Raw genomic sequence first — 21,138 nt, 5'->3', positions numbered from 1 at the left:
TAGGTTTATGCTTTTGACTTCTTATTGCAATTCTGTTGTAACTGTTCACAACTGGTTAATACTTAACCATCACTAGAGACTGAAGTGTTTCTAAGAATAGAAAATTCTGCTAACTGTAACCAAGACTGACGGAAGTAAGGGAAATAACCCTATATGTTAAAAAGTAGGAGATACATAAGAAAGATAAGGAATGGGAATACATTTTGTTAAAGAAAAAGGTAATTTTGTCCTAAATGAGATGGTTGTTTGAAAGGAAATGGCTTGGGACAAAACCTGAATACAAAAGAAAGTTGTACAAGGTTTGTGAAGGGAAATTTTCAGAAAAAAATTTTAAGTATGGTCAGAATGGACTACCAAAAGAAAAACGCCATAAGGTTTTTATTAAAATTTTTAATGTTGTCTGAAAAACCAGAGGAAAGGCAGTTGACTGATAGTAAGTTTAAAAAAAAAAACTGTACACACAAAAAAAGAGGGCCTAAGAGAGTAAATAATCTTGTCTGAAAGTAAAAATGTCTGGTTGCACCAGAACATGAAAGGAGATAATAAAAACTAAACTTGAGGGTATATAGTAAGTCGTAGAAGGCTTGGGGAAAGTGACTTTTATTTGCCTTGGTTTATAGGTTTAAAAGGAAACAATGAAATATGTAGAAAATTTGACCATATTAGATAAGTTTTGATGGATTTATTCACAAGAAGGAAGAAAAGACTAATAAATCTTTTTCTGTAAAATGTTTCTGTTCAAATGAGGCATAGTATTTAAGGAAGGAAGACTAAAGCCCTCTGTCATGACAAATCTATATTGGTGATCCACTCAAGTAAATGTTAACTATTATGTATTAATTGATCTACTTAATGCTTCTATGTTTTGTTTTATCAGATGTCAAACATCCATAATCCTATTTAAGCATGTGCTTTAAAACTTAGATTTTAACAACTGTCAACAAGATTTAAATTATAAATGAGATCTCTTTGACTCATAAGGATTTTCCTTGGTATGCTAAGTTACTCAGGAAGTACTGCTAAACCGATGATAAACCTTGGGTTACATTTGGGTAAATGCAATAACTATTATAGAGATTCTATGGATTTCCTAAAGTTTTAATGTTTTGATAAGGGTCATCACTTGATTTAACCATATCTATTCTAAATTTTTGTCATTTGTAATTGTTTTAATTCTCTTGTAAATTGAATTCCACCTTAAAGGAAATTCATATGGGAGACTTTCAGGACAAACACAGGTCTTTGATATGCTGAAATCCTGGAACTGAAATGGGTAAATATTTCCAGAAATAAGAGCTGCATTCAAACTAAACCAGAATTAGTAACATGGGACTAGATGAACTGAGAGATTATAATGTTATGTCTCTTAATGTTGTATCTGTTGTTTTAAACATTGCTGGTTCTCTAATGTTTGCTCTTCCAGACTAAGGAAATTTTTTTTTCTTAAGATGTCTGTGACTTACAGAAATGTAAACATATTCATTTGTAAACAAATCAAAGCATTCAACTTTTCTCTCAATCTGAACCCTCTGAAACTCAAAAGGTCTCAGCAAGTATTCTTTCTTCCATGACAGTTGGTCATTTGCATAAGTCCAATAAGAATCTGTTCTCCTTATAACAGGACACCATTGGAAACACTGGTTATTTTACCAAGGTTTAGACTGGAATGTCATATTTGAGAAAGACTCAGATATAACCAGAAGCTTAAAGGAACTAAGGTTGACTTTATGAAACCTGGAGCCGTAAAGCCCCTTCAAACTGTTGGCCTGATACCTTGCTTACAGAGTTCCCAGCAGCCTCACCAGGTGAGTAAAGAATGTCACTTCCTGGCAGGTGCAGGAATCTCAGGATACTTTGGGACTTCAGGAAGAAGAATTCACCCAAAATGACTGGTATTGTAGGCATGTCTGATGACAAGTATATGGCTTGGCTTCTGGCCTGGAGAGGCTATTACAAGTTCAACTGAGAGATTCCTTATAAGAAGTTCCAGCAAAGCAGATTCTAAAAGATCTATATGATCACTTACTGTTCTTGCTGAGCTTATGTAAATAATTGGGCCAAGTTTATTAAATCTGGACTTGTTTTTCAAATAAATTAGTCCTGATTTGGCTATCTCTGGAAATGAGGGTTATTCTAGAGAGAAAAATTATGTTTCAGTAACACACCTTTGTGGATATTAAGTTCTTAATTTTGTTGTCTTTAAAGTTTTGTTTACCTAAACTAGACAACTTGAGGTAAACGTCAGAGAAATTGCACAACAGCTTGTTTAGACGATCTTGCCTTTGCCAGTCAGTCAGCCCCAGATATAAGGAGGGAACTTCAAAAAATTGAAGGATTTGAAGGAAGAATCTGACTGAGTTAGTGGGAATAGCAGAGATAGCCACTGAGGACTATGAGTCATGCTTGCGGGGCACGAGAGCCCTTACAGGCTCTGCAGGAGAAAGAGTATCAGGTGTTAACAACGAAAACACAGCTTTGTCGGAGCCACGCCACTTGTTTTGGCTTTGATCTCCATGAAGGAGTGCGTTCACTGTCTGAGTCCAGAAAACAGGTGATCACCTGATACCCCAGCTCCACCACACCCCGATAAGAGAGGGAGTTTCTTGGGACACTGTAGGCTGTGGATACCGCGGTTTGTGGAGATTGCCCAACCTCTCTACGAACTGACTAAGGGAGGACTCACTGTGGTAAAGTGGACAGCTGAGGCAGAAGGAGCATTTCGAAAATTACAAACAGCCTTACTGAGTGCCCCAGCATTGGCCATCCCGGATGTTACCAAGCCCTTCTACTTGTATGTGGATGAAAAGGCAGGGACGGCCAAAGGAGTTTTAACTCAGACTCTAGAGCCTTGGCAAAGGCCAGTAGCCTATATTAGCAAAAAAATTAGATCCAGTAGTGGCTGGGTTCCCCCCTTGCCTCCGCATAATTGCTGCCACAGCCCTCCTAGTCAAGGATGCAAGTATATTTACAGAAATGGACTAAATTAGACTATGAAGGGGATTGGGCTAAGACTAGAACAGGAAAGTTAATTCTTCCTCGAAGACTAGGAAAAAAACTAATAAGCCAAATACATCAGGGCACCCATTTGGGGACACGTAAGCTTAAGGAGCTTATGGGAAAGCAGTTCCAGGTTTCTAAATTAGGGCGTATGGCTCAGGATGTGGTTGGTACTCAATGTCAGGCAGTCAATGCGGGAGAAACTAGAATGGGAAGAGGGAAAAGAGAAAGAGGTAAGGAACCAGGAATTTACTGGGAAATGGATTTTACAGAGATGAAACCAGGAAAATATGGACACAATATTTGTATATGTTGTGTCTGCAGCTTTCTCTGTGTGTTACAATCTCATTGGCCACCTGTGTGTGGCCAGGCCCAACCACATGGCCTTTGCTCTATAAAAGTTAGTCTGTGAGGCAGGGAGGGGTCGCCCTCTCTGGAAGAGGCAACCCTGAACAGTCAGTTTGATTCTCGATGCTTGGCGCGAAATAAAGCTTTGCTTGACCTTCGCTTTGTATCAGTCTCGCTCCTTTGATTACGGACTTAACAAAATCACCCAAGTGAAAGGCACCCACCCTGTACCAAGAGGTAAAGAAACATCCTTATAACCAGAGATAGGAAATTCAGAGCTGAGAAGGCTGTATAAACCAACCGTACAGGCCACTTTTAGGCAATCAAAGGGAGCAAGAAACACCCAAGCTGGAAGGGGCAGGGCCCAAGTCACTATGGGGCTAAAGGCAAACAGGCCTATCAGGAGACCCACCTCAATATATCCATAAGCCCTAGCTGACCACTGGGCTACTTACAGCCAGGCACAGCCACCAAAAAAGGAAAATTGTGTACATTCTCCTTCAGTCCCCCACCTTAACTACCGCCCATGCCCCCACCCTGTCCTGGCAGACAGTCTCTCCCTTTCTCTCACATTTATTCAGTAAACTTCTGTCTCCTTTGTTCTGCCTTGGGTGAATTCCTTCACCATGGGTGCGCTGGGTGGCTGGCCTCCACCCCATGAGACCGCCCCACACCAACTTTGTTATCATTTGCTAATTTACTACTTTAGCCTAAATTCTGTTCAGAACTTCTTACTGATTTAAGCTCCCAAAGACAAGTTTTCTTTGTCCTGTCAATTCCTCACAAATGTATTGTCTCTTTGCCTAAGATGTATAAAGACTGCTTGCCATAAAAATAATTTTTTTAAAAGATTTTATTTATTTATTTGTCAGAGTGAGCACAGGCAGACAGAGTGGCAGGCAGAGGCAGACGGAGAAGCAGGCTCCCGCTGAGCAAGGAACCCAATGTGGGACTCGATCCCAGGATGCTCGGATGATGACCTGAGCCGAAGGCAGTGGCTTAACCAACTGAGCCACCCAGGCGTCCCATAAAAATAATAAAAAAAAAAAATGACAGCCTTGGGGTGCCTGGGTGGCTCACTGGATTAAAGCCTCTGCCTTCGGCTCAGGTCATGATCCCAGAGTCCTGGGATGGAGCCCCGCATTGGGCTCTCTGCTCAGCTGGGAGCCTGCTTCCCCCCACCCCCACCTCTGCCTGCCTCTCTGCCTACTTGTGATCTCTGTCTGTCAAAATAAATAAATAAAATCTTTTTTTTTTTTTTTTTTTAACATGACAGCCTTAGTCATTTCTTTGGGTCTCAATTTCATTATTGGGCCTCCAGGTGCACATAATAACACTTTGTTTTCTCCTCCTGTTAATTTGTCTCAGGTCAATTTAATTCCTAGACCAGCTAAGAGAACTTGATGGATAGGGGGAAATAATTCTTCCTTCCCTACAATGTATAGTTTCCTTATTTTTTTTTAAACCTGTTTGAAGGGACACTTGGGTGGCTCAGTCATTAAGCGTCTGCCTTCAGCTCAGGTCATGGTCCCAGGGTCCTGGGATGGAGCCCCCTATCCAGCTCTCTGTTTGGTGGGAAGCCTGCTTTTCCCTCTCCCACTCCGCCTGCTTGTGTTCCCTCTCTCGCTGTGTCTCTGTGTCAAATAAGTAAAAAATTTAAAAGTAAATAAATAAATAAACCAGTTTGAGTGGATTTTGGTTACTTGCCATCAAAAGAGGCCCAACTACTATAAATTCATTGACATGGCTATAGACTTCTTAAAAGACCAACTGGACTCTGGAGGGAATAAAAGTTTAACTGTTAAAAATAAAGCCATACAAGTATAGCATTAGGGAAAAATAAAAGAGGGGAAAATGTAACAATAATCATACTGAGGAGAAGGTATTCCTTAGCATAACATAAAATCCAGACTTGTTAAAAAGAAAAACACAGGCCGAAAATGGTGTCACTGAGTCACCAAACCCGGGGCTCAATACCTAACCTAACGGCAATTTCAACCTCTCCGAGATAGCAGTCTCAACTGTTCAGCTGAGAATTTTCTGATCTTGTCAGTGAGGCATCTGTCACGAGGCCATCCCCCAAAGGAAGATGAGATCATCTGCATCATTAAACTCCCTCATCTTCCCCCAAAGGATGGGCCTGCCTGAAGCAATCCTTCCTTTTTTTTGCTGTATACCTTCTCGTGCCACTCTCCTTCCTAGAAAAACCTTCCATTTTGTACAAATCCTCGGAGCTCCCCTCTACTTCTTAGATGGGATTCTGCCCAATTTATGGATCATGCTTAGTAAAGTCACTATATCTTCAAGTTTCTGGGATGCCTGGGGGGCTCAATTGGTTGAGCCTCTGTCTTAAGCTCAGGTCGTGATCCCAGGGTTCTGGGATCGAGTCCTGCACCGTCTGTTGCTTCCTCTGCTTGCCACTTGCCTTGCTTGTGCTTGCATGTTTTTTTTTCTTTCTCTCTCTCAGTTTGACAAACAAACAAACAACCAAATAAATAGAACCCTTTAAAAAAAGGGGGGGGTTAGATCTTCAAATTTCTTTGTTTGAATTTTGGTTTTTAACACTGTCAAGGAAGAGACCAAGAGATTAAACATCATAAAATGTGAAGATACGACAAAAGAAAATTTAAAAAGAAGTTACAGGATAGGAGAAAATACAACACAAAATCGACAGGCGACAGACAAAGGCCTTCTACAAACCAATAAGAAATTTGGCCAAAAGATGTAAAGTGACGCTCTCTGAAGGTAAAATACAAACTGATAATAAATGTAGGAAATAATACTGGCTCAACTTGATGGACCAAATTCGTAACCTGTCTTCTCCCAAATTCCTTTAAAGGAAAGAAAAGACACTTTTTTTAGAGATTGTATTTTTAAATAATCTTTACACCGGCTGTGGGGCTCAAATTCAAAACCCCAAGATCAAGGGCTGCACATGCCACCTTCTGAGCCAGCCATTAAGCAACAGACTTTTGGCTTCAGCTCAGGTCATGATCTCAGGGTCATGAGATTCTTGGGCTCCATGCTCAGAGCAATCTGCCTGAAATTCTCTCCCTCTCCCTCTGTCCGTCCTGCTTGGGCTCTCATGCTCACTCTAAAATAAATAAATAGGGTCCCTGGGTGGCTCAGTGGGTTAAGCCTCTGCCTTTGGCTCAGGTCATGATCTCAGGTCATATTTTCTGAGGCACCTCTGCCCAGGGGGGGGCCTATACTAAATACTCTTTCTTCCCCTCTCACTGTTTAATAGATGTGTTATTACTCTTTGTTAAAATGTTGGTTACTTTTGTAATTTATTTATTTATTTGGCACACAGAGAGAGAGCACACGAGAGCACAAGCAGGAGGAGCAGCAGAAGGAGAGGGACAAGTAGACTTTCCACCGAGCAGGGAGTCTGATGTGGGGTTTGGATTTCCAGACCGTGGGGTCATGACCTGAGCTGAAGGCAGACACTTAACCGACTGAGCCACCCAGGTATTCTACTTTTATATTTTTAAATAAAATAATAAAATATTTAAGTCTTTATTTCTAGTTCCATTAAATCTATAACTTTCAAAGACAAAGACTTTAGTAACCCCTATGTTTTCCTGAATGCTTCCTTCCACTTTTCTTGTCTCCCAAAAAACTGTTAATGCTCCAAGAAGATAACTAACTTCTTATTAATTTCTGATTAACCACCTTGCATACTGTTTAGAAAATATAGTCTGCATCATTTCTACTCTTGGGACTTTACTAAACTTTTTAATCTTCTGCACATTGTCAACCTTTATACATATTCTAAGAGTATTTGAAAAAATGTATTATCTGTTGCAAGATTCTCTTCTCTCTCTCTGACTAATCAAATCTACTAATTATGTAATTTAATTCTATAAGGAATTAATTAAAGGTACTATATCTTTCCTTATTGTTTGTCTTAGATCTGTTAGTTTCTAGGAGTCCTCCTCTCCTAACCCTCTGTTTTTGAAAGGCAAAAGCCAATAAAACCCCATTTGCCAAAAAAGGCAATTTTATCCATCCAAAAGAGGGCAAGAAAGAAGTACAAAAGACACACAGAGAAAGCACACAATAAAATGATAGAAATATCTGAATATATCAGGAATCCATAATTATTGATGGATCAAACTTGCCTATTAACATAAATGGAATGCCAGGCTTGATTTTTTAATTTATTACAGTTATTTCTAGGGGACATACCAAATACTTAAAAATATAAAAAAGGAAAAACAGAGAAACAGATACACATGACAAATACTAACAAAAAAGAAAATGGATGTAGCTGTATTAATCAGTCCAAATAAATTCAAGGCAAAAAGAAAAAAAGTATTACTGTAAGTAAAGAAAAACATGATTTTTTAAAAATTCAATTCGCCAAGAATATATAACTCTAAACTTGTTGCATTTAATAAGATCACTTCAAAATGTAAATGATAATAGTATTTTAAGAAAATGCAGGAAGTTATTTTCCTACTCTGAGAGTATCTATATTTGAGTTTTCTCAAAAGCAGTTGCTTTTTTCCTTCAACAAAATATTGTTGAAGGAAAATAAGGAAGACCTAAGTAAATGGAAAAACATCCCATCTCGTGTATCAGAATGTGACTGTATTTATTTGGAGATAGGGCCTCTAAAGAGGTAGTTAGAGTAAATAAGGTCATATGAAGGGGCCCTAATCCAAGAGGACCGGTGTCCTTATAAAAAGAGATTAGGACACAAACATGCATGAGAGAAAACCATGTGAAGATACAAGAAGATGGTCATCCATAAGCCCAGAGAAAGCTCTGGAACAGATTCTTCCCTCCTGGTCCCCAGAAGAAAACAACCCTGCTGATGCCTTGTGATCTTGAATTTCTATCCTCCAAAACTATAGGAAATTAATTTCTGTTGTTCATGCCACCAGTCTCTGGGATTTGTTATAGTCACCCTGGCAGACTGCAAATTGATCTACAGATTCAATGCAATCCCCATCAAAATTCCAGCTGGCTTCTTGGCATAAATTGACAAGCCGATCCTAAAATTCCTATCGAAATTCAAGGGACCCAGAATCTCGAAAAAGAGTAAAGTTGGAAGATTCAGATTTCCCAAATTCGAAACTTACTACAAAAGCAACAATAATCAAGACAATGTGACATACACATAAGGATAGACATAAAGATCAACAGAATAGAAGAGTCCAGAAATGAACCCTCACATTTACAGTCAATTGAATTTTGACAAGGATGTCAAGAAAATTCAATGGGAGAAAGAATGATCTTTTCAACAAATGGTGTTGACACAACCAGATATCCAAATGCAAAATAGTGAATTTGGATCCCTATGTCAAACCATACATAAATTGACTCAATTTATATGTATATATATGCATATGTAGGTCTATACGTAAAACTAAAATTACAGAACTCCTAGAAGAAAATACAGGAGTAAGGGCACCTGGATGGCTCAGTTACGTGGAGCATGCAACTCTTGATCTACAGGTCACAAGTTCAAGCCCCACACTGGTCACAGAGCTTACTTAAGAAAACAAAGACCAAAAAAAACCAAACCCTAAAAACTTTTATGCATTAAAGGATACCATTAAAAAAAAATAGGGGCACCTGTCTGACTCAGTCAGTAGAGCATGACACTCTGTTTTTGTTTGTTTGTTTTGTTTTTCTATCCAACAAGAAGCCATTACTTTATTAATGACAGAAACAGTACAAATTTCAAACCAAGCTGCAGTTATTCTTTTTTTAAAAAAATATTTTATTTATTTATTGGACAGACAGAGATCACAAGTAGGCAGAGAGGCAGGCAGAGAGAGGCGGAAGCAGGCTCCCCGCTGAGCAGAGAGCCCGACTAGGGGCTTGATCCCAGGATCCCAGGATCATGACCTGAGCCGAAGTCAGAGGCTTTAACCCAGTGAGTCACCCAGGCGCCCCTGCAGTTACTCTTTTGAAACACCAAATAAAGTCCTTGATTTCAGATGGTAACAATTACATTGTTAATTCCACAACAGCATTTACAATATCATTACTGTTGTTCTTCAGGGCTCAGATAGCCTTTGCTCTGGACACATTTGCTTGTGACATGACCAATCCTATGTCCTTAACCTCTACACCAGTTTCATCAACCTCTTCCTCTTAACTCGCCTTTTGTACAGCTGGAGTCTGTGTGTTTTCTTGAATGTTTGAGCCAGCTTCACCTTGAAATTTGAATTTCTCAGCAGCTGCTAGCTGTGCTCGCTGAGATAAATCCTCGATCTTGGCTTCCCCCAAAACCACGTAGGTATCAGAAGCTGGGCTCTTGTAGACATCTGGTTTTGTGATGACAGGGTATTCTTAGATTTCTGGATGGTAACTCTTGTAACCTCTGTTACCTGTCAAAGACCCGTTTCGACATAGCCTTCTGTGCCTTCTTTTTACTCTGGCTCTGCTCTGCTTTACTGACTGGTCTTCATGGATTTCAGTGGCTGTTGCCAGTGGGGCTTGTTCTGTGGTTGCCTGTGTGGAATCCGTTTTTCAGGCTCTGGTATTGATTCATCACTATCAGATTCTGTTCCAGACTGTCTCAACCTGGGACTGTGGCAACTCCTGCTCTGTAGCAGAGACAGTTTCTGTGGCTTCACCAGGCATTTTGTGCAGGGAACGTGGAACCAAGATGGCCGCAGAAAGTGAGCATGCGACTCTTAATATCAGGGTCGTGAGTTCAAGCCCCACACTGGGTATGAAGCCTACTTAAAAAAAAAAAAATTAAAAAAGTAATAAAAGGAAACTCACTGGGGCGCCTGGGTGGCTCAGTGGGTTAAAGCCTCTGCCTTCGGCTCAGGTCACGATCCCAGGGTCCTGGGATGGAGGCCCGCATCAGGCTCGCAGGGAGCCTGCTTCCTCCTCTCTGCCTGCCTCTCTGCCTACTTGTGATCTCTGTCAAATAAATAAATAAAATCTTTAAAAAAAAAAAAGGACAACTCACAGAATGGGAGAAGATATTTGTCAATCATATATTTGATAAGAGACTTGTATGTACAATATATAAAGAACTCTTTTGACTCAATAATAAAAAGACAGTCCAACTTAAAAAAATAGGACAAGAATCTAAATAGACATTTCTCCAAAGATATACAACAGTCAAGAAGTACATGAAGGGATGCTCAACGTCATTAGCCACCAAGGAAATGCAAACCATAAAACTACAAAGAGGGCGCCTGGGTGGCTCAGTGGGTTAAGCCTCTGCCTTTGGCTCAGGTCATGATCTCAGGGTCCTGGGATCGAGTCCCACATCGGGCTCTCTGCTCAGCAGGGAGCCTGCTTCCTCCTCTCTCTCTGCCTGCCTCTCTGCCTACTTGTGATCTCTCTCTGTCAAACAAATAAAATCTTAAAAAAAAAAAACTACAAAGAAACTATTACTCACTAGGATGTCTAAAGACAGTAATAGGGGCGCCTGGGTGGCTCAGTGGGTTAAAGCCTCTGCCTTAGGCTCAGGTCATGATCCCAGGGTCCTGGGATCGAGCCCCGCATCGGGCTCTCTGCTCCGCGGGGAGCCTGCTTCCTCCTCTCTCTCTCTGCCTGCCTCTCTGCCTACTTGTGATTTCTCTCTGTCAAATAAATAAAATTAAAAAAAAAAATCTCTTAAAGACAGATAATAACCTGTGCTTGCAAAGAGGTGGAGTAATTGGAGCTCTCATAAACTGCTGTGGGATTTCAAATGGGACTTCGAAAAATGGTCTGGCAGCTCCTCAAAAGGTTTAACATAGAGTTGCCGTAAGACCCATCCGTTCTATTCCTCCACATACAGAAAAATGAAAACATAGGTCTGCAAGTTGCAGAACAGTACATTAGTATGTTCACACTCCCATATGCTTACATACTGCAAACACACAGGAAAAATCAAGATGTGTGCACCTACCTCTGAGGGAAAAGGGGAACTGGAAAAAGAAGAGACTCTATCATTTCCCATTTTAAACTTTGCAGTATTGCTTACCTCTGTTTCAAAAAATATGTATTTTTTTCTCTAAAAAATCTTTATTTTGATTTTTCTTATAGATAGCAGTTTAAAAAGCAATATGCAAAACTAGGGCAATTATCTTGAGACCATGAGAAATGAAACACGTGGGCTCTGACTCTGGCCATTCCCTTTTGCTTCACATACTCAAGACTTTCATATACGCTATCGTGTTTGATCCTCTGTAAGAGACTTTAAAAAAAATTTTTATTTTTTTATTATTATTTTTTAAAGATTTTATTTATTTATTTGACAGAGATCACAAGTAGGCAGAGAAGCAGACAGAGAGAGAGGAGGAAGCAGGCTCCCTGCTGAGCAGAAAGTCCGACACAGGGCTCCATCCAAGGACCCTGGGACCATGACCTGAGCTGAAGGTAGAAGCTTTAACCTACTGAGCGACTTTTACCATGTTACAAACAAGAACTCTGAAACCCAGAGAAATAAAAAAAAGCTTGTTGAAGGCTACAGAACTAGTTAATAAAGCCAGAGTTAGAACTCTGATTACACCTCGCCACAATACTGCTGCTCACCATAGAGTTCCACACTGGGAGTCAGTCAAGGCTCTGTCACTTATTAGATCACTTCAGGAGCTTAATATTCTCCAAGCCTCAAGATCCTCCTCAGCCATATTCGAAAAAGACTCCCAAATTCTGGTGAACGTATTGAATTTTGCATGTAAAGCATTTGGTACTGATAAAAGTAGCTATTGTTGTTGTTATGTATAAATAAAACACTGGGCATCTCTGAACATTATATCTATACTGCTTCTAGGGTCACATTCAAAAGGTTGACTTTTAGTGTCTACTAAGGCTAAACATACGCAATGTTTTGCCCTATTATATGGCAGTTATATATGTATGCAATATATATATGCCCTATTATACGGCAATTCCACTCTCAGATATATACCCCAATGAAATGCACACTTATGTTCATCAAAAGAAGGTTCTTAGACACTTCTCCAATGAAGACATACAAATGGCTATCAGACACATGAAAAAATGTTCATCATCACTAGCCATCAGGGAGATTCAAATTAAAACAACATTGAGATACCACCTAACACCAGTTAGAATGGCCAAAATTAGCAAGACAGGAAACAACGTGTGTTGGAGAGGATGTGGAGAAAGGGGAACCCTCTTACACTGTTGGTGGGAATGCAAGTTAGTGCAGCCACTTTGGAGAACAGTGTGGAGATTCCTGGAGAAATTAAAAATAGAGCTTCCCTATGACCCTGCAATTGCACTGCTGGGTATTTACCCCAAAGATACAGATGTAGTGAAAAGAAGGGCCATTTGTACCCCAATGTTTATTGCAGCAATGGCTACGGTCGCCAAACTGTGGAAAGAACCAAGATGCCCTTCAACGGATGAATGGATAAGGAAGATGTGGTCCATATACACAATGGAGTATTATGCCTCCATCAGAAAGGACGAATACCCAACTTTTGTAGCAACATGGACGGGACTGGAAGAAATTATGCTGAGCGAAATAAGTCAAGCAGAGAGAGTCAAGTATCATATGGTCTCACTTATTTGTGGAGCATAACAAATAACATGGAGGACATGGGGAGATGGAGAGGAGAGGGAGTTGAGGGAAACTGGAAGGGGAGATGAACCATGAGAGACTATGGACTCTGAAAAACAACCAGAGGGTTATGAAGGGGCGGCAGGGGGGTGGGGGGGTGGGGGTGGGAGGTTGAGGAACCAGGTGGTGGGTAATAGGGAGGGCACGTACTGCATGGAGCACTGGGTGTGATGCCAAAACAATGAACACTGTTATGCTGTAAATAAACAAATAAAAATAAATATATAAAAAAAGAAGGTTTTTGAATGTTCATAGCACGATAGTCCCAATCTGAGAACTCTCAAATGCCCATTGGTAGTGAAGCTGACAAACCTATCACAAAATGGAACACCACTTAGCAATGATAATAAATGATGTACAACTATACCCAACAATACACAGGAATCTCAGAAACAATGTCGAGGGAAGGCAGACAGACACCGAAGACGACGCACCGAAGGACTCATTCCCATAAAATAGCTCATTTTGTTGGAAAAGGACAAAGTAACTTTGGGGACAGGGGATATGCCCGTTGCAGAAAAGAGGGTGGCTGCTGGCGTGCTGGGAATGAGGTTTCTGGGTTCCTGTGCTTGACTACAAAAGTAAGTTCCCGTTGTAAAAATTCATTGGACTGCACGCTTAGTGTCTGCGCACTTTCTGTACGTATGTTATAAATCACTAAAAGTTAAAAAAAAAAAAATGATTTGCCCTTTTCCGTGGAGGACAAATTCTTGGAATTCTTCCTAAACTCATTTAGGTCTGGTTTCACCACTAATCGATTACCCAGAATGGATTACCCAACTTCCACTCCCAACGCCAACAACCGCCCGAGGGAGGGCAGCGTTCCCGCAGCGGGTTCAGGACCACGCCCAGTATTCAGCCCACCGCGCGCGCCCCACGCGGACTGGAGGCTGACCCGCTGCTTTAACTTCGGGCGAGTCCCGGGTGCGCAGGCCGCGGGATCTGAAGAGCCCAGACGCCTCCTGACGTGGCTCCACCACCCACCGTTCCTGCGCCAGTGGACGCCTGACCTGGTCGGGCCTGCGAAGCGCACTCTGCCGCCCCGGACCAGACTTCGGCCGGGGGCCACCTGCGCCTTTCCTTCTCCAGGTCCGGACGGCAGCCGCGCGCAGTCGGGATGGTGACGGTGGTCCTGGAGCCCGCAGGCCGCTGCAGCTGGGACGAGCCCGTGCGCATCACCGTGCACGGCCTGGCCCCGCGACAGCCCGTCACGCTGCGCGCGTCCCTGCGCGACGAGAAGGGCGCGCTCTTCCGGGCCCACGCGCGGTACGAAGCCGACGCCGGCGGCCTCCTGGACCTGGCGCGCGCGCCCGCGCTGGGCGGCAGCTTCGTGGGCCTCGAGCCCATGGGGCTGCTCTGGGCCATGGAGCCGGATAAGCCGCTTTGGCGGTTTGTGAAGCGGGACGTGCAGACGCCCTTCGCGGTGGAGCTGGAGGTGGTCGACGGCCACGAGCCCGACGCGGGGCGTGTCCTGGGCCGGACGGTGCACGAGCGCAACTTCTTGCGGCCGGGTGTGCGGCGGGAGCCGGTGCGCGCGGGCCGGGTGCGGGCAGCGCTCTTCCTGCCCCCAGGTGAGTGTGGGGTCCTAGGGGGCGGACGGCTGGGTGCCCTGGCATCCAGTGATTTCCGGTACAGGCAGAATGAGGTCGTCCGTTAGGACAGAGAAGCTGACAATGAGGAAGCCAGTAGCCAGACAACCAAAATGGAGTATTTTCCCGTGTTCGCCTCTGTTATGCGTTTTGCTTGCATTATATCGTTGAATCTCCATAATATCTCAATGAGGTGAGTACTGTTATTCTGCAGGCTAAAGAAAAGGGGTGTCAGGATGGGTAGGTATGTGGGCCACTGTTATCAAACTACAGATCTCATCAGCTCTATCAATCCAGAAAGCTATTGCCTTGTCACCCCTCTGTAGTGCCTTGAGTACACTGGGCCTAATCTCCACTTCTTCATGCCTCATTGTACCACAGATTACACTTCAGACTCTACCGACTTTCTCACCTGAAGCCGTCTCTGGATATTTATTTTTCTTTCCTCTCTGTAAATAGACATCTGAAATATCGGTAGACACACACACAAAGCCAAGGGTCAATGCAACACAACCTAAAGCTTTATTTCAAGATTCCTGATTTTATGTCCAGTCCCCTAACAGAACGCTATGAATCAACCATCTAAAACGTGAAATCCCTCCTTCCATGATGTAGTCAGTAATGAAAGACTTTATTACTCTCCTTGATAACTAAAGAGTCTTAGAACCTTGTAGATAATTTATAGAATCATATGGAGGATAAACTCATTGATGTGAAGGTACCTTGTAGATTTTCTTTCTAAAGTATTTGTATTCCTTTTGCATGGTAACTCAGGGAGCTGTGTCTTTTCCCCTTTGATTCATAGGAACCCTAAATAGAAAGATCTCTAAAAGGAAAGCATATTATTTAAATTATATAATACCTTTCCTTTATATTGTTCTCTTCTCTAGGACCTGGACCTTTCCCAGGGATCATTGACATCTTTGGATTTGGAGGGGGCCTGTTGGAATATCGAGCAAGCCTTTTGGCTGGTCATGGTTTTGCCACCTTGGCTCTAGCTTATTATAACTTTGAAGATCTCTCCAAGGAAATTGACATCATACACTTGGAGTACTTCGAAGAAGCCCTGTGCTACATGCTTCAACACTCCAAGGTTCTTCTAATGTCCTTTATTGAATTATTCTCTCTAGAAATACATCCAGAGAGGGTGTCACTTTGCACTCACCTGTGCCAGGTCCCCTGTTGCTGCTCGACTCTTCCTTCATGGAGATTTCTTTTGGAGACTTCCTTGGCTTTAGGTGCCTAATCAAACTTTCTCTGTCAGATGGCTTAGTAAGGCAGAATTAATCATAAAAATCCATGTGAGATTTTATTTAAAGGAATTATTTGGAAATTTGCATTTGTTATGCAAAATGACTTTCTAATTTGTTAGTTTTACATGCCTTTTTAAAAAGATTTTATTTATTTATTTGACACACAGAGAGCACAAGTAGGCAGAGTGGCCGGTAGAGGGAGAGAGAGAAGCAGACTCCCTGCTGAGTAGGAAGCCTGATGCAGGACTTGATCCCAGGACCCTGGGGTCATGACCTGAGCCAAAGGCAACTGCTTAACCAACTGAGCCACCCAGGCATCCCTTTACATGCCTTTTTTTAAAAAGATTGATTTATTCATTTTAGAGAGAAAACATGAGCAGAGGGAAGAGGCAGAGAGAGAGGGAGAAGCAGACTCCTTGCTGAGCAGGGGATCCCGATCTCAGGAGCCTGAGATCATTACCAGAGCTGAAAGCAGACACTTAACAGGCTACCCAGACACCGCTACATGTTTTTTAAAATTTTTTAAATTTCATTTTTGTTTATTTATTATTTTTTTATAAGATTTTATTTATTTATTTGACAGAGACAGTGAGAGAGGGAATACAAGCAGGGGGAGTGGGAGAAAAAGCAGGCTTCCCACAGAGCAAGGAGCCCGATGAGGGACTTGATCCCAGGACTCTGGGATCACGACCTGAGCTGAAGGCAGATGCCTAACCAACTGAGCCACCCAGGAGCCCCTAATTTTTTAAATTTTAATTTTAAATTAAATTTTAATTTTAATTTTAATTTCATCCACCTCCCCTCTGGTAACCATCAGTTTGTTCTCTAGAGTTAAGAGTCTGTTTCTTGATTTTGCTCTTTTTTTCCTCTCTTCATTTGTTTTGTTTCTTAAATTCCACATATGAGTGAAATCATTGTATTTGTCATTCTCTAACTTATTTCACTTAGCCTTATACTCTGTAGTTCTGTCTATCTTGTTGCAAATGGCAAGATTTCATTCTTTTTTATGGCTGAATAATATTTGTGTGTGTGTGTGTGTGTGTGTGTGTGTGTGTGACATCTTTATCCATTCTGTTGATTTATCCATTCTGTTGATGCACACTTAGGCTGCTTCCATATCTTGGCTATTGTAAATAATGTTGCAATAAACATAGGGCTGTGTGCATCCCTTTGAGTTAGTGTTTTTGTATTTTGGGGGTAAATACTCAGTAGTGTGATTACTGGATTGGGGGGTAGTTCTATTTTTAACTTTTGAGGAACCTCTATACTGTTTTTCACAGTGGCTACACCAGTTTGCATTCCCACCAACAGTACATGAGTGTTCCTTTTTCTCCACATCCCTGCCAACACTTGCTTCTTGTGTTGTTGATTTTAGCCATTCTGATGGGTGTGAGGCACTGTCTCATTTAGTTTTGATTTGCATGTACCTGAAGATGAGTAATGTTGAACATCTTTTTTTAAAGATTTTTTTAAAAAAGTTGAGAGAGAGAGTGCGTGCAAGAGAGATATGAGCAGGGGAAGGGGCAAAGGGAGAGGGAGAAGCCAACTCCCCTCTGAGCAGGGACCCTGAAGCAGGGTTCAATCCCAGGACCCTGAGATCATGACCTGAGCCAAGATCAAGAGTTGGACACTTAACCCATTGAACCACCCAGGGGCCTTGGGTGTTGAGTTTGTAAGTTCTTTTTAAATTTTGGATACTAAAACTTTATCAGATATGTCATTTGCAAATATCTTTTCCCATTCCTTAGGTTGTCTTTTAGTTTTGTTGTTTGTTTACTTTTCTGTGCAGGCTTTAATTTTTTAATCTTTAATTTTCTTTTCTTTTTTTTTTTAAAAAGAGTTTATTTATTTATTTGACAGACAGAGATCACAGGCAGGCAGAGAGAGAGGTAGAAGCAGGCTCCCTGCCGAGCAGAGAGCCCGATGTGGGGCTCAACCCCAGGACCTGGGATCATGACCTGAGCCGAAGACAGAGGCTTTAACCCACTGAGCCACCCAGGCGCCCCTAATCTTTAATTTTCTGATGTCAGTGTGTTCTCAGATTTTGATCAGAACTTGCCCACGTATTGAAGAAGCTAAGAACTACTTAATTTAAGTCTTACTTGGTTTCTGTAATCATTTGCCAGTGTATGTAGATGGGGTCGGTGAGTCGTTCACTTAGAACAGAACTTGGTTCCACACAGTTAGATACATTGGCACATTGAGACTTAGATCATGCCCACCTGAATGAAGACCTGAACTTGAGAGGCTCCATGACTCAGCATTCTCTAGTGGTTGATAGTCTGGTTGATATTTATTTGTAATAAATACCCACATTTGCCATGTATTCACTCAGATATTTTTTATGTGGGAAGAAACTCCTGTCAGCTGAGCTTGATATATCCTTGTGGCCAACTCACAAATTAAAGTTAGCATCTCTAGTTATGTTAAAATATTTTAATAGTTAATACCTTTATTTCATAATCCTAAGATTAAGAGTCGTGTGTGCTACCAACTGAGCCAACCAGGAGCTCCATATTTTTTTTCTGTCAGCCTCTAAAGGGATGGCTACTGCCCAGCCCCCATTTTCCCTCTACCCTCAGCTTAACTCAGACCCAAAGTATCAACACTCATTAGGTGAACTGATGTTGTTGAAAAATATTCCCATCACTGTAGAACATTTTTCTATGAGATGTGTTCTTTTTTTTTTTTTTAATATTTTTTATTTATTTATTTGACACAGAGAGAGAGAGAGATCACAAGTAGAGCAGCAGACAGAGAAAGAGGGGGAAGCAGGCTCCCTGCGGAGCAGAGAGCCCGATGTAGGGCTCGATCCCAGGACCCTGAGACCATGACCTGAGCCGAAGGCAGTGGCTTAACCCACTGAGCCACCCAGGCGCCCCATGAGATGTGTTCTTGACTCTTCTTTCTTCTTTCCTTCCAGGTAAAGGGCCCAGGCATTGGGCTTCTGGGCATTTCTTTAGGGGCTGATATTTGTCTTTCCATGGCCTCCTATTTGAAAAACATCTCAGCCACAGTTGCCATCAACGGATCTGGGTTCAGTGGAAACAGACCCATAAAGTACAAGCAGACTTGCATCCCACCATTGAACCATGATTTTAGAAGACTCAAGGTAGCCTTCTCAGGCCTCCTGGACATTGTGGATGTGCGAAATGATGTTATAGGAAGGCATGAGAACCCCAGCATGATTCCAATAGAGAAGGCCCAGGGGCCTATCCTCTTCATCGTTGGACAGGATGACCATAACTGGAGGAGTGAGTTATATGCCCAAATAGCCTCTGAACGGTTACAGGCCCATGGAAAGGAAAAACCCCAGATCCTCTGTTATCCTGGGGCTGGGCATAATATTGAACCTCCTTACTTCCCCCTTTGCCCCGCTTCCGTGCACAAATTACTGAACAAACCTATAATCTGGGGTGGGGAGCCCAGGGCTCATGCTAGGGCTCAGGAAGATTCTTGGAAACAAATTCTAACCTTTTTCTGCAAACATCTTGGAGGTACCCAGAATATAGCTTCCCCTAAATTGTAATGTGTTGGTCTGTTACTGACATGAGAAATTCAATGTCAGATTCTGGTTTTCAGTAATCATATGTGAGTCAGTTGTCCCCTGGATAATGTTAAATTCATGTCGTGGGCATTAATGATGTACTTAGGTAACATTTTTAATACATTATGTTTTCATTAATTTTACCAATGTAACACATGCCTATTGGAGAAGATTCAGTGAGAGGTATACAACACAAAGAGTAAAAAGCATCCCATCTGTTAAAATTTGTATTTTCTTCTAGATTTTACTTAACATTTTAAGCCATGGATGAAATTTAAAGTTGAACAAATGCTAGGTCACTTTTTTTTTTTTTTTTTTTTTTTTAAGAATCACTGTGGGAGGGCACCTGGGTGGCTCAGTGGGTTAAGCCTCTGCCTTTGGCTCACGTCACCATCTCAGGGTCCTGGGATGGAGTCCCACATTATGCTCTCTGCTTAGTGGGGAGCCTGCTTACCCCTCTCTCTATCTGCCTACTTACGATCTCTCTCTGTCAAATAAATAAATAAAAATCTTAAAAAAAAACCAAAAACACTGTGGGCGAATTGCCATCCAGTGTTTGTTACTGGTTCGAATACTGGTAGCAGGGTAAAATTTTCATTGGCCAAACCTTACAGAGAAGTGTTGGCATAAGGAAGCCAGGCTGACCTTTTCCTCATGGAGATCAGAGAAGAATGCTCTGAGAGGAGGAGTTGGGGTAAAGAAGGGGAGCATCTCCAGAATAGTTAAGTCAAAACTCTGTTTCAATGATGAATGACCATGACTTACTTTCCTGCTTCCTGGGTTTAAGAGTAGACTTCGGAAAACCATAGTGTGACATTCTTAGAGGCCTCATTGCTCATTTTCTTTGAGGGCCACAAAGCATTGCATAAGTGTATCTAAAGAGATAAAAGTTGATGGTTGTTCCAAAACTGACAAAGACATCAAACCACATGAAACTCAAGAAGCACTATGTCTTAGCATGGGTTGCTGTAACAAAATGCCATAGACTTCGTGGCTGAAACAACAGACATTTCTTTTCTTCTGGAGGCTGGGAAGTCCAAGGTCAAGATTCCAGCAGATTCAGTTCCTGGTAATGGACTTCTTCTGGCTTACAGATGGCTGCCTTCTCCCCATGTCCTCCTGTGGCAAAGAAAGAGAGCACTGGCTTCTCTACCCCTTTTTATAAGGGCACTAATTCCATCATGGTGGGGGGGCTTGCTCTTATGCCCTCGTGTAAACCTAATAACATCCCAAAGGCCCCACCTTCAAATGCCACCACATTGTGGGGTGGGATTTCAAAATACGAATTTTGAGGTGACGCATTCAGTTCATAACAAGATAAACTTAAAGCAAGTATAAAGAATAGCGTACCTATCGCAGAAAAATTATTTGTAGCAGTTTGTAACACAACCATGAACCCTTTGACATTTATTCCACCAAGAGGTGGAAGACCGATACTCTTCTCTCAAATCTGGACGTGCTTCCATTTCAGTCAGTTGTGTGGAGCGTAACTAGTACTATGTCACTTCAGAGGCTAGATCATAAAATGCTATGAAGATTTCTCCTTTTCAGGGTGCCTGGGTGGCTCAGTGGGTTAAAGCCTCTGCCTTCAGCTCAGAGTCCTGGAATCGAGCCCCGCATCGGGCTCTCTGCTCAGCAGGGAGCCTGCTTCCCCCCAGCACCCCCGCCTGCCTCTCTGCCTACTTGTGATCTCTGTCAAATAAAGAAATAAATATCCCACCTTTTCTACTGGGAACATTTGCTTTTGGAGCCCTGAGGCATCTTAGGAAGTCTGACTACTTTGAGGCTGTGATAATGTGAGGAACCCAAAAGATACATGGCGAGGCCAGCTGTAGATATCTCCTGTGA

General features: G+C 42.1%; 1 protein-coding gene, 1 non-coding gene and 1 pseudogene across 2 annotated transcripts; 1 reads left to right on the top strand and 2 right to left on the bottom strand.

Moving 5' to 3' along the window:
- Positions 1-9,294: 9,294 nt before the first annotated feature.
- LOC123944440 lies at positions 9,295-10,031 on the bottom strand (annotated as a pseudogene).
- A 3,739-nt stretch (positions 10,032-13,770) lies between these two features.
- LOC123944649 (peroxisomal succinyl-coenzyme A thioesterase-like) lies at positions 13,771-19,608 on the top strand. The gene is made up of 3 exons (XM_046009924.1): positions 13,771-14,472; positions 15,381-15,583; positions 18,667-19,608. Exons 1-3 carry the CDS (start codon positions 14,019-14,021, stop codon positions 19,270-19,272), a joined length of 1,263 nt encoding a protein of 420 aa, XP_045865880.1. The 5' UTR covers positions 13,771-14,018; the 3' UTR covers positions 19,273-19,608.
- On the bottom strand, positions 18,328-18,398 carry LOC123945200. The gene has a single exon (XR_006819105.1). It is a non-coding gene; the product is annotated as a small nucleolar RNA SNORD56 (small nucleolar RNA).
- Positions 19,609-21,138: the final 1,530 nt, after the last annotated feature.

This window comes from Meles meles, chromosome 6, assembly GCF_922984935.1.
Source record: "Meles meles chromosome 6, mMelMel3.1 paternal haplotype, whole genome shotgun sequence".
NCBI lineage: Eukaryota > Metazoa > Chordata > Mammalia > Carnivora > Mustelidae > Meles > Meles meles.
This window is presented reverse-complemented; position numbering and strand designations above follow the sequence as displayed.